Source organism: Thermobia domestica, chromosome 10, assembly GCF_964235325.1.
Source record: "Thermobia domestica chromosome 10, izTheDome1.hap1.1, whole genome shotgun sequence".
In the NCBI taxonomy this organism is placed as follows: Eukaryota; Metazoa; Arthropoda; class Insecta; order Zygentoma; family Lepismatidae; genus Thermobia; species Thermobia domestica.
Window position 1 is genome coordinate 106554647 of NC_137463.1, and position 16150 is coordinate 106570796.

General features: G+C 42.8%; 1 protein-coding gene across 1 annotated transcript in view; it reads right to left on the reverse strand.

Annotated features, from left to right (window-relative positions):
- Window positions 1-15902, reverse strand: part of LOC145662635 (uncharacterized) — an 82369-nt gene extending 66467 nt beyond the window's left edge. Inside the window, exon 1 of the mRNA XM_081728404.1 lies at window positions 15740-15902. Coding sequence (XP_081584530.1) covers window positions 15740-15803 — 64 coding nt within the window. The 5' untranslated portion in view covers window positions 15804-15902. The remainder of the gene's footprint in view (window positions 1-15739) is intronic.
- Between the last annotated feature and the right edge of the window lie 248 nt (window positions 15903-16150).

Below are 16150 nucleotides of genomic sequence, written 5' to 3' on the forward strand. Positions count from 1 at the left end.
TGTTGAAGGCGTTGTTGGATACCAGTAATTGTCCGTCCGACAGCGAGAAATGCAGTATCGTCAGCGAATTGGAAAAGTTGTGTACCAGGAGTGGTTGGTAAGTCGGAGACATATAGCAAATACAGCAGAGGAGAGAGAGAAGATCCCTGAGGAACGCCAGAATTAAGGAATATTGGAAATGACAGAGCATCATTGATCGATATGTAAGCAAGTCGGGCTGTGAGAAAGGAGCGTATAGTCCGTATGTAAGAGAGAGGAAGTTGGAAAGAGTATAACTTGTATATAAGACCCTGGTGCCAAACCTTATCGAATGCTTTTTCTAGATCGAATGTAACCAGACATGATGGATGACCCTGGTTGAATTGATTGTATATAGAGGTGCTGAGACGTAACAGGGGGTCCAGAATGCTGAAATTGGGGCGAAATCCAGCTTGATGCAATGGTAGAAGAGCGTTAGTCTCTAAGTGATCGTGGAGACGACGCACTAATATACGTTCAAATATTTTGCTGAACGTAGACGTCAATTGTATAGGTCGATAAGAGGTAACGTCAGAGGGTGGTTTATTAGGTTTAGGAAAGAGTAATACTTTTGAGTACTTCCAAGTGATGGGGAAAAAAACAGTACGGAGTATAAATGTATAAATAAAACTGAGGATGGTGAAGACAACAGGAGGTGCGTTTTTAATGAGAGTATAGGTAAGCCCATCAAAGCCTGGTGCAGTATTGCGTTTTTTAAGGAGAGTAGACTGGATGTCTGGCGGTTGGATGGGTACTGTGAGTGCATTATTTGGTTCCAGAGCGTGACTATGATGTGGTTGCAAATGTGTTAAGTTAGGATCAGATAACCGATCGATTTCTGCAAGTAAACGCTGTGGAGTATGCCAGCCAGGTAAGGGAGTAAAGATATTTTGGAAGTGGGCGGCAAAGGTATTGGCCTTGTCCTGATCAGAAGAGAGTGCTTGCTGGTTTATAACTAGTGGGTATGGTGTCCTTTGAAATTTGCCAACGAGTTGATTGAATTGTCGCCAATATTTAGTAGGATGCGATGTTTCGTTGAGTTTATTACAAGTTCTGGTCCAGTGAAGGCGTTTGTATGCGATTATGTAGTTATGAGTGATGCGAAGATATTGTCTATGGAGGCGAAGTGCTTCTAAATTACGGCTGCGGGTGTATTCTCTGTAGGCACGTCGAGCTGCAGTTATGAGAGAAAGGTATCGTGGAGGAAGTTTCGGTTTGTGCGGAGAAATATATGCGGTTGGAATGTGTTGATCAGCAGCTGTATGTAAGGTCTGAGTGAGATGCTGAACGGCAGTGTCTAGGTCATGTTGTGATGTTAGCTCTAGAGTATCAGAAAGTGCTGCGGTGATGGTCGCTTGGTACGCTGGCCAGTTGGCCTGATGATACACATATACTTTTCTCTTCGGTATGGAATTGTGTGAAGAAGTGTTGGTAGCAAGAGACAGCTTGATAGGTATGTGATCGCTCCCCAAAGAATCTAAAACGTCAATATTGATATGAGAGTTGAGTGTTGTAGAGGATATAACGACATCAGGTGTGGTATTGCTAGATGGTCGAGTTGGCCGAGGAAGTACATGGAAGTGGCCGGTCGTATTAAGCGTGAGGAAATTCAAAAATCGTTGTTTTTCGTGTTGAGGCCGGCTGTGAAAATTGATGTCTCCCATGATAATGAATTTACGATAGGTGTCAGAGAGGTATTGAAAAAACCGATATGGTATATCCTGTCTCGGCCTGACATAGATAGTTGCAAAAGCTATAGTATGATTCTTGAGATATAAGAGAACAACATTGTATTCGGGCAACTGAAGAGCAGGAGGTAGAATAATAGATCGATGGGGAATGCGTGATTGCAAGCCAAGAGCTGTACCTCCATGGAGCCGAGCGCCGTTCGGTCCATCATGTCTGTGGAGAACGTATTTAGGAATATAGCAGGGTATATAGGGAGCCAGGAACGTTTCGTTGAGAGCAAAAGCGGTGATGTTTTCCTCCAGAAGAAGTTGTTGAAACAGTACTTGATGCGTAAGAAGAGATCTTATGTTCAAAAATAAGAAATTGTAAGCCATAATGGTGTGGACCAGAAGAATGGAGATAGCACTGATACTACGGAACATGTTCAAACAGCCGTTTCAATAGGTTGAATTTGGAAATGAACGTTGGATCCACTGTATGTGGCGTGTAATGTGAGATTGTAAAGAAGTTTAGCGGAGTGAATGATTTGGTTGAGGACGTGCTGGCGCTGAAATGGCAGGATGTTCTGTAAAGTAAGAGTTATGAATCTTAAGAGGTCTTCTACTGTGACAGGATGTGTCAGCGAGTTTGCAGGTGGGGTGCTGTCGTCAGAAGTTTTGATGGGTGCTACTAATTCTGGTTTATCAGGTGCAGGTGTGGGCTTGGCACGACAACGGTAACTGTATGTAGGGTGTTTTTCAGGGCAAGTGGTGCATTGAGGAGGTGCGCTTGAATTGGGACAATTTCAGGTCAGATGATTGCCACTACAGTACCCGCATTTGACGGTGTTTGTACAATTATGGGTGTAATGATCGTTATATGTTTGGCATTTCTCGCATCGTATTGGAAGAGGTGGGGGCGTGCGAGAAGGCTCTACCTTGTAGCGGCAGCGATAGATATAAGCACCGTTAGCTAGAAGATGATAAATTATTTGCTGCTGGTCGGTCAAAACACGCACAAGGTAGGTAGGGCCAGTGTTGTTACGAATTCTAATACATTTTTTGATTTCCAGGCCCTCGTATCGCAGCTCATCAAAGATCTCGTCATCAGTAAGTTCGGGTTCAATGCCTCGGATAACTACTGATAGAAGTGGTGGACGACGAGGTGGCGGAGGTGTTTTCCGTTGGCTCGGATTGAGAGGTGTCAACACAGCCTGCGGCCCAAAAATTTCATAGGTAGCTTTGTTCCTAACATGAATATGAAAGTTAGGGTTTGGAGATTTCAATATGATTCCATCCCTAGTAGGAATGATTTGGTGGACATCAGCGCGCGGAACATATTTATTGATTTGCATGAAGATGGCACGTGAAGTCCGGTACTTGGTATCGAAGTTCTTTAGGATGAAATTATACACGATTTCTCTGTTAGCTGGCAGAGTAGGAGAGCATGGCGCATTAGCCCAGTCCATCTCGGTGTTTCTCGCAGTCACTGAGGCATTGGAACATTCTCCATCAGAGCTATAGTGCCTTGGTTTCTTAGCGTCTGATTCCTTGGAGGGCCTAATTGGAGATCGTAAGCGAGATCGAGATCCAGTCTGCTTAGAGGTATCTGCTTTAGTGGTCTTCGTACCAGCAGAGTGACCTGGTTTCGTGGCTGTACCCTTCGCTCCCGTCGGGGAGGGGGGCATGATGATGATTTAACCTAGCAGAGGATGCAATTCAGATGAAAGTGTTTCGAGGCAATAGTATGAATGAAGAGTTTGAGGAAGCCCACTGTGGCTCTCACTTGAGGAAGCAATACGTCCTCGCGGAGATGTCGGTCAGTGCAAGCACTGGCTCTCCACAACAATAGATGAAGAAACGATTAGAGGATGATGATGATGATGGCCACGGGCTCCCACTTGAGTCAGCAATACGGACTGCAAGGGGATGTCGATTGTCTGGAACAGAACAATCCTCCCTATATGAACAAAAAGACAATTAGATGCTCGCAGAGCGTTAGTAATCGGTCTCAGGTCTATAGATCAATGATCGATCCTGAATTCTGAGAGTTGACACCAACGTTTTTTTTTTTTGCTAGTCACGGTCGACTAGCTCCCGCCCAAAGGGTACCGCCCTTTATATCGGGAAGTGGAGTAATGGGATCGTGAGGATTTGGAGAGTGTGGATGGGTATTATTATTTTTATTAAACTTTATTCAACATCAGTTTATACACAATCATAAATACAGTGGGGATACATTAATTCATTTGATTAAATAAGCATATATTGTGGAAAAGGGTGGACATTATGGCCTTTAACCATAATCATAAATTAAGGTGAATGGAATGAATGGAAATGAGGTGCACCAAACGTCACAACATCGAGTATAGTTAGCAAAACAGATGCGTGTTATCTTCTGATCCGGGGGCGACTCCGGATCTGATGGAGACAGGGGAAGCCCAGTTAGACAATAGGACTACTGTGCATAAGATGGAATGATGCAAGGTGATGCCGTGCCGGTGATGTAGTCTGTGATAAATAGATGGTCTGGACTGTCGGGGGGTAGGGAGAAGTGGTAGAGGGTAAAGAGGAGGGAAAGCGGGGTATGGCGTAGAAGGATATTGGAAGGATGTAAAGCGAAATGATGCATTGTGGCTAGAAGCATGGGGTGATGAGTTTGAAACCGAGAAGAAATGTAGCGGTGTCGCAATGTTTCGAGATGGTAAAGAATGTGGGGAAATGGAGTGCGGTCATAGAGTTCGTTGGTAGGGCTGGGAAGGCGGATTCGGAAAGCTAGTCGGAGGGCATGTCGTTCAAGAATTTGTAGTCGAGTATAAAACGAGGGAGCAGCGGCAATCCAGGCAGTAAAACCGAAGGTAAGAACGGGACGAAGGAAAACTTTGTAAGTGGTTAAAAGTGTTCGGGTGTTTAGGCCCCAAGTTGTACCAGTGATGCGGCGTAAAAGATTGAGACGATTGTAGGCTTTGGCACATATGGATTTCAGATGGGCTGTCCATTTAAGATGTCTGTCGAAGACTATGCCTAAATATGTAACAGTGTTTTGTGGCTGGAGAGGAACGTGGTCGACATGGACAGAGAAGTTAGCCGGATTGCGATAGACGCGTGAGCGCTTGTTCGGAGGAAGAAATATGATTGTTTGTGTTTTGCCAGCGTTTAATTTCAATCTCCAGCGTCTGCACCAAGCGAGAAAGGTGTCAATTGCAATCTGCAGTGTTCGATTGATCTCTTGGACAGTGTTTGCGGTTGCGAGGAAGGCTGTGTCATCGGCAAACTGATATAAACTTATATTGCCAGGTAATGGAGGAAAATCGGCTACATATAAGAGATATAATAACGGAGATAATGATGAACCTTGAGGAACTCCAGAATGCGGGAAAATGGGGTGTGAGAGGTGGTTGTTGATAGATATATAACTAAGGCGGCAAGAGAGAAAGTGGAAGATGAAACGGATGTAACACAGAGGAAGACGGAAAGAGAGGAGTTTATATATAAGACCAAGATGCCATACCTTATCAAAAGCTTTTTCCAGATCGAATAAGACAAGACAGGAAGGTTTGGATGTATTGAACTGCAGTGTAATATGGGTTGTAAGGCGCATAAGCTGATCATTAATACTATAGGAAGGCCGAAAGCCTGCTTGCGAAAGAGGAAGTAAATTATGAACGGATAGATGACGGTGCAGACGCGTAATAAGGATACGTTCTAGAATTTTGCTGAACACTAGCGTGAGCTGAATGGGCCGGTACGAAGAGACAGCATGTGTAGGCTTGTTTGGTTTGGGAAACATGAGAGTGATCGAGGATTTCCAAGAAGTCGGAATGAAGCCTGTGCGTAAAATAAATGTATAGATAGCAGCCAGTAAATGAAGAAGAATATATGGAGCCTCTTTCACATGTCGGTAAGAAATACGATCAGCGCCTGGAGCCGACTGACGTTTTCTGGCGACTGTGATGTGGATATCTTCAACCGTAATAGGAGCAGTAAGATCACTATTTGCAGGGAGATGGTGGCTGGAATTGGGTTGAAGATCTGGTGTTGAAAGATTCAGATTATCGGCTGGATGGCGGCGTAGAGACGGATCAGGTGAAAGAGGAGTGAAAATTCCTTGAAGGTAATCGGCAAAGGCGTTTGCTTTCGCAGTATCGTCAGCAAGGGGTTGGTCTCCGTCTAAGAGTGGGTAAGGTGTGCGAGATGAGCGGCCAGTGAGTTGGTGAAAACGCTTCCAGTATTTTGTGGGATGAGTGGTGGTGGAAAGATCATTACAGGTAGTGATCCAGCGACGGCGTTTATAAGCAACTATGTAGTTATGGACAGTGCGTTGGTACTGACGGTGGAGACGGAGAGACTCAAGATTGCCTGTGTGAGTGTAGTCTCTATAATGTGCCCGGGAACGTTTGATAAGCGTTAGATAATGAGGGGGAAGAGCTGGTTTGTAAGTATGAACGGTGCGAACCGGAATGTTTTGGACAGAGGCAGTGTTGATGGCAGCAGTAATGGTATCGAGCGCAACATAAAGATCGTCTTCTGTAGTGGGTTCCTGGACAGTTTCTAGCTGATGTTCGAGTATGGTGCGGTAACCATTCCAGTTGGCTTTATCAAACATTGGATAAGAGCGAGGAGGTTCAGAAGTAGTACTAGAAGCAGGACGTGGCGTTGTGATGGTAAGAAGTATCGGTACATGATCACTGCCAAGAGGATCTAGTACATCAAGTCTACAACGAGTTTGGGGGTTAATAGAAGTAATAACAACATCCGGCGTCGTGTTACGGGGGGTGCGACTGTGAAAATTGAGGTCAGCTAGAATGATGTAAGTGCGATAATTGTCTGAGATATATTGAATAAACTGATATGGAAGAGGATGTCCAGGACGAATATAGATTGTCGCAACTGTGATGTTAAGCTGTTTAAAATACAAGGTAGTAACTAGATGTTCAGGTAATGGCTGAAGGGGAAGAGTAGCACGGCGGAAAGGAAGAGATGGCGAAAAACCGATAGCTACTCCACCACTAGCCCGTCTTGCTGGAGTCGTGTTATCGTGTCGCAGCATGGTATAATTTGAAAGGTGTACGTGCTTGCGGGCCGTAAGATGAGTCTCGTTTAGGAGGAAACATGAAATATGTTTTTCAAAGAGGAGTTGTTCAAATAAGATCTTATGTTGCGGTAACGATCTAATGTTCATAAAAAGAAAATTAAGATCCATATTAATTAAAAGCAGTATGATGTGTGAGAGAGTTTTAAGCATCAGTTTGCAATGGATCAGAATGGAAGTAAACAGTTTGGCCAGAATAAGTAGCTGTGAAATTGATGTTGAGGATGGTTTTGGCAGCTTGTTGAACTTGACACAGAATATGGTTGCGCAATAAAGGATGAATATTTTGAAGGGTAACAGTTATAAACGATAAGAACTGTGTAATTGTGATTGGTTGACAGACATCGTGGGGAGCAGAAGCTGTTTGAGTAACATGTGGTTTCAGTGGTACGGTTAATTCAGGCTTGAATGGATCCGCAGTAGGTTTTGCCTTGCATTTGTAGCTGTAAGTGGCATGTCCAGTTTCGTTACAGGTGGAACATTTAGGAGTGTCTTTAAGATTAGTACAATTGCGGGTGCTATGAGGGCCAGTGCAGAAACCACATTTAAGTTGATTAGGACAGGAAGCAGTCGGATGGTCATTATATACCTGGCACTTTTCACAGCGCACAGGAAGAGGTGCAGGAGACCGAGATGGCTCGACACGATGACGTTTGCGATAGATGAAGGCCCCGTTTGAAAGAAGAGAATCAATGGTGTCGCGTGAGTTGGTTAGTACACGAACCATGTATGTGTTTCCTTGAGCGTTTTTAATACGAAGACATTTGATGATAGAATGACCATCAAGTTGGAGTTCCTGTGTGATTTCTTCGTCTGTGAAGGAGGGGTCAACACCTCGGATGACGACAGACAGAGCAGGTTGTTTGCGTGGTGGCGGCGGTTGTTTGGCTGATGGAGTGTTGAGCTTAGAAACAGATGCATTCTTCCCAAAGATTTCATATGAATAAGTATTACGAAGTGTTGAAGCGAATTTATCGTCTGGAGTTTTAATGATGATGCCTTTCTGTGTATAGATGATTTGAGCGATGCTTGTCCGTGGGATGTATTTGGTGATACGATGATACAGTTTCTTCAGATCGAGGTATTGAGGATCGTAGTTGGTGAGCAGAAATGAATGAACAGTAGGTTTGACAGATGTAATAGCAGAAGTTTCAGCGTCCATGCGATGAGATGAGTTTGAGTCGGTGGATGATTCACTGAGGGTGTGATGGCGCTTTGCTTGAGGTGACTGAGGCTGACTATGATGAACTTCGCTACGTGAGGTGCGTTTAGAGCTCTCCCTTCGCTTATCGGCAGATGCTGACGGAGCGGAGGGGCCCAAAGAAAGATTTGTAGAAGCTTGAGGTCCAGTAGCCATGATATGATGATTAGCACAAAAAACACAAAACAGCTAACAAGGTATGGTAAGCAGGTAGAAGCCACCCATTCGGATAGTGACTTAGGTGAGGAAATGCCCCAGTCTAAACGTGTCGCAACGAGCTACCCTTGGCTGAGATAAGTCTGATAGCTGTTGCTCAGCGAATATCTGACGAGCAAGTCCCAGGATCGAGGAAAGGATTTCAAAAAGCAGCTGATTTGACGTATGGTACGTCACAGCTGGTATGTGTGGACACCAACGTTTTTTTTTTTTTTTTTTTTTTTTTTTTTAATGCTAGCACGAGGCTAGCTACCTCTGAGAGGGCTACACCCTCTTTCAGGAGAAGATGTGACGGAAAAGTAGGATTGGCTTAAGGGTGGCTGGTCTAAGTGAAGGTAAATTATTTATTTATTTACTTTATTAACTTTCTTAAAGCATTGTATAAGCCATTATGATCTTTGCGATCATAATCATTAGGATGTGAAGAGGAAAACTACACAAATATATAACTTAATAAACACATAGAAATTACATAATACAAAATGATAAAACAAAAAATATATATAAAAAAAAATGAATGATAGGAACACAGATACATATAGATAATAATAGAAAATGGAAAAATATGAAGATATCTGTATGGAAATGCAGGCATAGATCCTGGGTGACAAATGAATATGGTGGAAGAGAAAAGGACTACATAAGCTTCAATGATATTATGTTTTTATGTTAAATCGTGATAAAAGGATGAGCGTGAAAGATGAGATGAGGTGCAAGCACAGGACAACACAAGGGAAATGTTAGGAAGACGAATGCAGTTATCTTCTGCCTAGGGGCGACGCTAGGCTAATGAAGACAGGAGAAGCCCTGTTAGTTACAAGAGGGTTTACTGTGCACTATATGAAGGAAAAACATGAGGTAAATGAGCATGCAGACGATAATCCTCCAGAAGTGTGAGGTCCAGGTGATCAGGGGGAAGCGAGTAGCAATAAAGAGTATACAGTAAATGTAACGGTGTGTAATAATATCGGGGTCGGGAGGGATGGAGTGCGAGAAGGTGCATAGTGGCAAAAAGAAGAGGATGATGTCCAGTGTAACGTGTGGTGATAAATCTGTGACGGAGTGTCTCCAGGTGAAATTTGAGAATAGGAAATGTGATGAGTGAATACAGGTCACGAGTAGGACTAGGTAGAAATATGCGATAGGCAAGACGGAACGCATGCCGTTCGAAAATATCAAGTTGCTTATAATAGGATAGTGGAGCGGAGATCCAAGCGGGAAAACCATATGTGATGACTGGTCGGAGAAAGACTTTGTAAGTATTAAGAACTAGACTTGGAGAGAGGCCCCAGGTAGTGCCGGTGAGACGTTTCAATAAATTAAGTCTGTTTCGTACTTTGGTGGTCACTGATTTGAGATGTGGGGTCCAAGTCAGACGGTGGTCAAAAACTATCCCAAGATAGGTTACTGTTTTTGAAGGCCGGAGAGGAACCTGGTTAACTGTAAGGGAAAGTAAAGAAGGATTTCGATGAACTTTGGTGCGTTTGCGTGGCGGAATAAAAACTATAGTTTGGGTTTTGGCAGCATTTATTGTTAAATTCCATTTGCGACACCAGGCTATAAAGCGATTAATAGCTTCCTGAAGACAGACATTGATTTGTTGGATAGTTCGGCAGAGTGCCAGAAAAGCTGTGTCGTCCGCATATTGTAACAGGTGAACATTAGGAGGTAATTCGGGAAAATCTGCGACAAAGAGAACATACAATAAAGGTGATAAGGCAGATCCTTGTGGCACACCGCACAGTAGAAAAATAGGATGAGAGAGTGCATCATTGATAGCGACATATGACAATCGGCAGACGAGAAAATGATAGATGAGGCGGATGATTGTGATAGGAAGTTTGAGTTTAATGAGTTTATAGATAAGTGCCAAATGCCAAACTTTATCAAAGGCTTTTTCAAGATCAAAGAGAACCATACATGACGGTTGGACGGAGTTATAATGATTGGTAATAAGTGTAGAAAGGCGGAGTAATTGGTCATTTATTGAATAGGAAGGTCGAAAACCAGCCTGATGAGAGGGAATAATGTTTCGATCTGTTAGGTATGGATGTAAGCGTTTGACAAGAATGCGTTCGAAAATCTTGCTGAAAGTGGAGGTTAACTGAATCGGTCTGTAGGATGAAGTGTCGGATGGTGGTTTATTCGGTTTTGGAAACATAAGAGTTTTTGATACCTTCCAATCTATCGGAAAAAAGCCAGTGCGAAGTATGAAGGTGTATATCAGTGATAGAAGTAGGAGTAGTGTGATGGGGCTTTCTTTAATATGGCGATAGGTGATACGATCGAATCCTGGAGCTGTGTTGCGTTTTCGCCGGACAACAGAAGTAATTTCTTCGACTGTAATCGGAGCAGTGAGAACATGTTCAGGAAGTCTATGAGTCACAGCAGGTTGAAGAGATTTAGATTGAGTATTTACTGCCTCAGCAGGGTGAGGGTGGAACATATGATCAGGTGGAGACGGTGTAAATATATCTTGAAGATAATTGGCGAAAGCGTTCGCTTTATCCTGGTCGGAATGAATGGCTGTATTATCCAGTAGAAGGGGGTAAGGAGTCTTAGTGATTTTTCCACAGAGTGCATTAAAGCGTTTCCAGTAGAGCGTGGGATGCGATGTTTCAGAAAGATGATTACATGTTTTGATCCATTGGCGTTGCTTATAAGCTGTAATATAGTTGCGAACAGTTCTCTGGAGTTGATGGTGAAGACGTAAAGTATCAGGGTTTCGAGTGTGCAGGTATTCCCGATAACACTGACGGGAACGACGGATCATAGCGAGATAGTGAGGTGGTAGTTTAGGTCGATAAGGTACTGATTCGGTTTGTGGAATGTATAGAGCTGAAGCTTGCTGAATAGCATTGGTTATAGTGGTGACCTGCGTCGAAAGCTCGTCAGGAGTGGTTGGTGAACGATAATGGTCGATGGTAGAAGAGATGTAAGTGCGATAATTGGCCCAATCTGCTTTATCATAGCGTGGTGTGAGATGAGGTGATGATGCTGCTTGCGAAGGGACGAGACCAGTATGATATGTGATTCTAATGGGAGCGTGATCACTACCTAGTAAGTCTAAGACTGCCACGGTACAACGTGTAACTATTGTATTGGATGTAATTGCAATATCGGGTGTGGTATTGGAAACTGGACGTGTGGGCGAAGGAAGGTTGAGAAGAATTCCTGAAGTCTGAGATGCTATATGATCTTGAAATTGGGTGCGTTCATGAGCAGAGCGACTATGAAAATTTACGTCTGCGAGGATGATAAAATGTTTGAAGTTATTAGAGATGTGAGTGAAAAAATCTAACGGAATTGGAGTGCCGGGTCTGACGTAGATGGTAGCGAAAGTAAGAGCGATGGATTTAAAATACAAAGTAGCTACGATATGCTCTGGTATGGCTAGTGCAGGGCAGCTATGCTGTCTGAATGGTATATTATGGCGAAAGCCCATAGCAACTCCACCGTTCGCTCTTAACGCTGGTGTCATGTTATCATGGCGAAGCAACGTGTAGTTAGGAAATCTGCATTGCATGGACTGAGTCAAAAAAGTTTCATTCAGAAGAAAAGCAGTGATGTGTTCTTCTTGTAGGAGTGCTTGAAAAAGAGTTTTATTCTTGGTGATTGAACGAATATTGAGAAACAGAAAGCTGATATCCATGACAACCAAGATATTAAACAGATGTTTCGAGTGGTGTAGTATGGAAGTGAACATAATTGTTTGAGTAAGTGGCATATAGAGCTACATGAAAAGTGGCTTTGGCGGCAAGAGTGAGTTGCTGAAGGATGTGTGGACGATGGAAAGGATGAATATTCTGCAGGGTTAATGTGAGAAATTCTAACAGTTTACCAACGGTGACTGGATCATTTACTGAAGTTTCTGTGTTCGTGGAGGTGGAGGTAGACTGAGTACGTAATGGGACTACTAATTCAGGGTGTGTTTGGTCCGGGGATGGTTTGCGTTTACATTTATAACTATAGGTAGGGTGGCGCTCCGCGCACGCAGAACATTGAGGTGGAAGGTTCATATTAGGGCAAACACGAGTTAAATGGGGGCCAGAGCAATACCCACATACAGTGGGGTTTGTACAATGCGCTGTTGCATGATTGTTGTACGTTTGACATTTTTCGCATCGTAATGGCAATGGCGCAGACGATCGAGAGGGTTCAACGCGATGTTTGCGCTTGTAAATGAAGGCACCATGAGTAAGCAGATGGTCGATCGTCTCTTGAGATATGGTTAGGACTCGCACCATGTAAGTAGGCCCAGTGTTATTACGAATGCGAATAATTTTATCAATGGTATGCCCCTCGTTGCGCAATTCGTCGTGTATTTCATCATCAGAATATGATGGATCGACTCCCCTGATAACTACAGATAACATCGGAGAACGTTTTGGAGGAGGTGGTATCTTACGACGAGTAGCGTTCAAGGAGACAAGTGTAGCATTTTTTCCGAAAATCTCAAACGAGGCTTTATTACGGACTGTAGATAGGAAGTTAGCATCAGATGACTTGAAGATAAAGCCATTGCGGGTTTTTACAACTTCAGTGAGTGGAATGCTTGGTAGGTATTTGCGAAGTTGAAGGATGATGAATTTTTCATTGGTGAATTTAGTGTCGAAGTTTTGAAGCAAAAAGCAGTGAGGTGAAGATGAAACAGGATGAACAGATGTTGATGATCGGCGTGCTGTCGGTGAAACGTCGGCTTCCATGTCAGATGATTCTGAAACATCGATATGGTGTTTCTTTGCAGGAGGCGAATGTTTGACCCTATCAGAGTAACTGGGTTGGCTCCGTGGAGATCGAGATCGAGATCTAGAACAGGCTGATGTAGTGGAGGCGGTTGAGCGTTCAGAAGCTCGTCTTTGTCTCTCGGCATAGTCCTTCCGCTTCTCCACCTTCGTGGAGATAGCAGGTGGGCTAACGAAGACTGGTGGTAAGCCTCCATGTCGACTTTCTGAAGATGCTCCACTGCCTGAGCCTGGGTCTGCCATCGCAAATAACGAGCTATTGTCACGAGAGCTGAACTTTACTCGAGAAGATGGATGATGATATGTGTTGATGAGTAGGTGGGACAACCCGTTCGGATAGTTATCCAGGGGGAGCAGGTCCCCTGCCTCGATCTGTAGAACCGGCTGCCCTTGGCTTGATCAGTCTGACAGACGGTTCGCGCAAAAGAGACAGGGAAGAAGCTCAGGATCAGGAAAAGGAAGGTAATTTGCAAAACTCGTCACTGTTCTCTCAGTGGCGCTTCAGAGCAAGCTCTGGGAAGAAGATGTGTGTGCCGACACCAACGATATCGCCTTCCGAGTATATCAGAAATAATTACGTACTGGCTGTGGATATTTTCATTTCTCATAGCTAGTAAGTAGTTATTTCAAAGTTTTTCGCAGTATATTTGACATTTGTGCAAAGCTACAAATAACGTTCTAAGTTTCCTGTAATTGCCCAAAATAATCGTTTTTTAAAACTTGTGAACAGTCTGACAATAGTTACACAGTAACAGTGGCGCCATCTGTTATTCTTGTATGCTAGGACATAAGAATAACAGGAAAAAAGATTACAACACTGCTATTCATGCATTGTGGTTTCGATGCAATGATTTTTTTTCTTTTTGGCGCTACTTTCTTTTTCCGCAGCCTTCCGCTTGGACCGGAGCTAACGTTGCTATTGTAATCGTGCTCTGTCAAGATATAACTCTGTATAATTTCGACTGAATAGACAATGAATAACAAACATGTGTTGTAATTTTTGTAGTACTTAATAGTCCACTTAAATCAGCTTCGATTAGACTATATGTTTCACGTATCATGACACTTTCCGTTAACCAGGTAGGAATCAAGTGTTGGTTTAAAATACTCTACGGTGACATATAGTCATTTTGTTGACCCAACGGTTAATGCAGTTGGGTTGCAAGTGACCACCCATCGTTCCTAAAAAACCCAATTTGGTTTAAATCTTTTTAACCACACCGCATGATCATGTTTCAACCCAATCATTTTTCTCAGTGTGCCAATTGAGTTTCTTGGCAAATGGTCCAAAGAGGCCAATTACAACATAGGTCCAACGTTGGCAAGGTAGAAGGTAGAAGGTAAGCCTTGACAACAATGAACATCCAATGCTTCGGAGGGAAGTCGGAAGTGTTAGGAACCGGCAACTCCATGTTTTTTTGTGTTCGTAATAATGTGCGATGCGATGTAATTCGTCGCGATATATTTCACATTTTCTTCACTTATAAGCGTGAAAGAAAACATTGCAGCATGCGTTTTCCGGATTACGAGAAACCGTGCTGCTGACGATCCGTAACACGTCCGACATCGTACCAAAGGATTCTGTGTTCACTGCTATCAAGGCTTATCTTTTGCATACTTTTGACCAGTCATAAAGTCAAAGCATATCTCAAAATTGGGTTGATGGCATGTCTGGGAATTTCACCCTGAATGGAATACTATGTACAGCCACTGAAAATTAATGAAATATACATTTTTGGATTGCATATGCGTGGCTTCCTTTGTGTTGGTAAGGACCACCATCCACAGTTCCTGAAATTCGAAATAGCGCCAGTTGAAATTTGGCCTTTTCGTGATTTTGGACAGCCCTAGATCTGAAACTATGCACTTTTCCCCACAGGTCCATATGAACTTTTTCTCTTATTTTATGTAAGGAATCACCCCTTACAGTTTTTCGGTGTAATTTAATAACACCCTGTATATTTGAAACTACATATTATAACCATATTATATGTAAATTCCGAGAAGCATGACTGTGAATTGTAGGTCACGTCGATAATACAAGTGTCCTTAATGTTGAACCAGTGAGTGACCTCTGCGACGTTTGAAGCGGTACAAACAGGACAGTTATTGATGGCCGGATCGATTCTTTTTAAGTCGGCAATCAGTCATAACAAGCACTTCACTTACCACAATGAAGGAAAGTGTGCTTTGACGAATTGATTTTCGTAAGCTTCAATTCATGAACAAGTAAACTCAGAACGATCATAAGTAGAGAGTGGATTTTAAGGTCCAGCACTTTCTCAAAATTGTAGTTATTTTCATACCCAGAGTTTAAAATATGTACTTCTGGGCATGATGTTACGTTAATTTGTAAGATTCCTCCCTTTTTACCTCTGACTTCTCAGCATCTTTATCCTTCATTTTTCATCATGTTTTTTTTTTTTTTTAAATAGAAAAATAAATTATTTTCACTCGATTTGAGCAGCTGCGTAAAATTTCATACCTTAGTTGTAACAAGAGCTTAAAAAGATGGTATTCATTCGCAACCTTAGGCGACCGCAAAATTTGAAATTACACCAATGAAGAAAGTAATAGTAAAATTGGACTGAGATAAGGGCGCCCATCAGGGGAGGCAAGGTTGGGCGCTTGCCCCCCTCTAGAGGAAATTGTACTTCGGAAGATCGAAAACTCAAAAGATTTTAAAAAATATTTACCGCAAAATTTGAGATTACATTTGAAATGTCGCTTATACTGCCCCCTCCTAGAAAAAGCAACATGGGCGCCCTTGGACTGAGAACTTCAGGATTACAAAAATTACCTTTGATTTCTTTCGCTCCAATAACAAAAATATTCTGCACGATAACAAAGAGCAACAATTTCATCTCACAAAACACCACAAGAGAAAACACAAACTTTAACAAAACTTAATTTTCTTAACCAGAATCACTGTAATGCATGAAATCGAGGCTTAGTATATAAAGAAATCTCACAAGGAACCCTAGGTATCTATCAGAGCCCGATTTTCATGAAACTTTGTATATAGAGAGAGTACCTCGGGAAACTCGCACAGCCAAAATTGTAGCTGCAGAGTCCAAGACGTTGGGACACTAGGACCCGAGAAAGATCAAAAGTGGAACGTCAGTACATTAAGGACATGGTGACAAAATGCACGTTTTTGTTTAAAAGTAATCATTGTAGCGACACGAAATGAGCATACATCGATACGAGA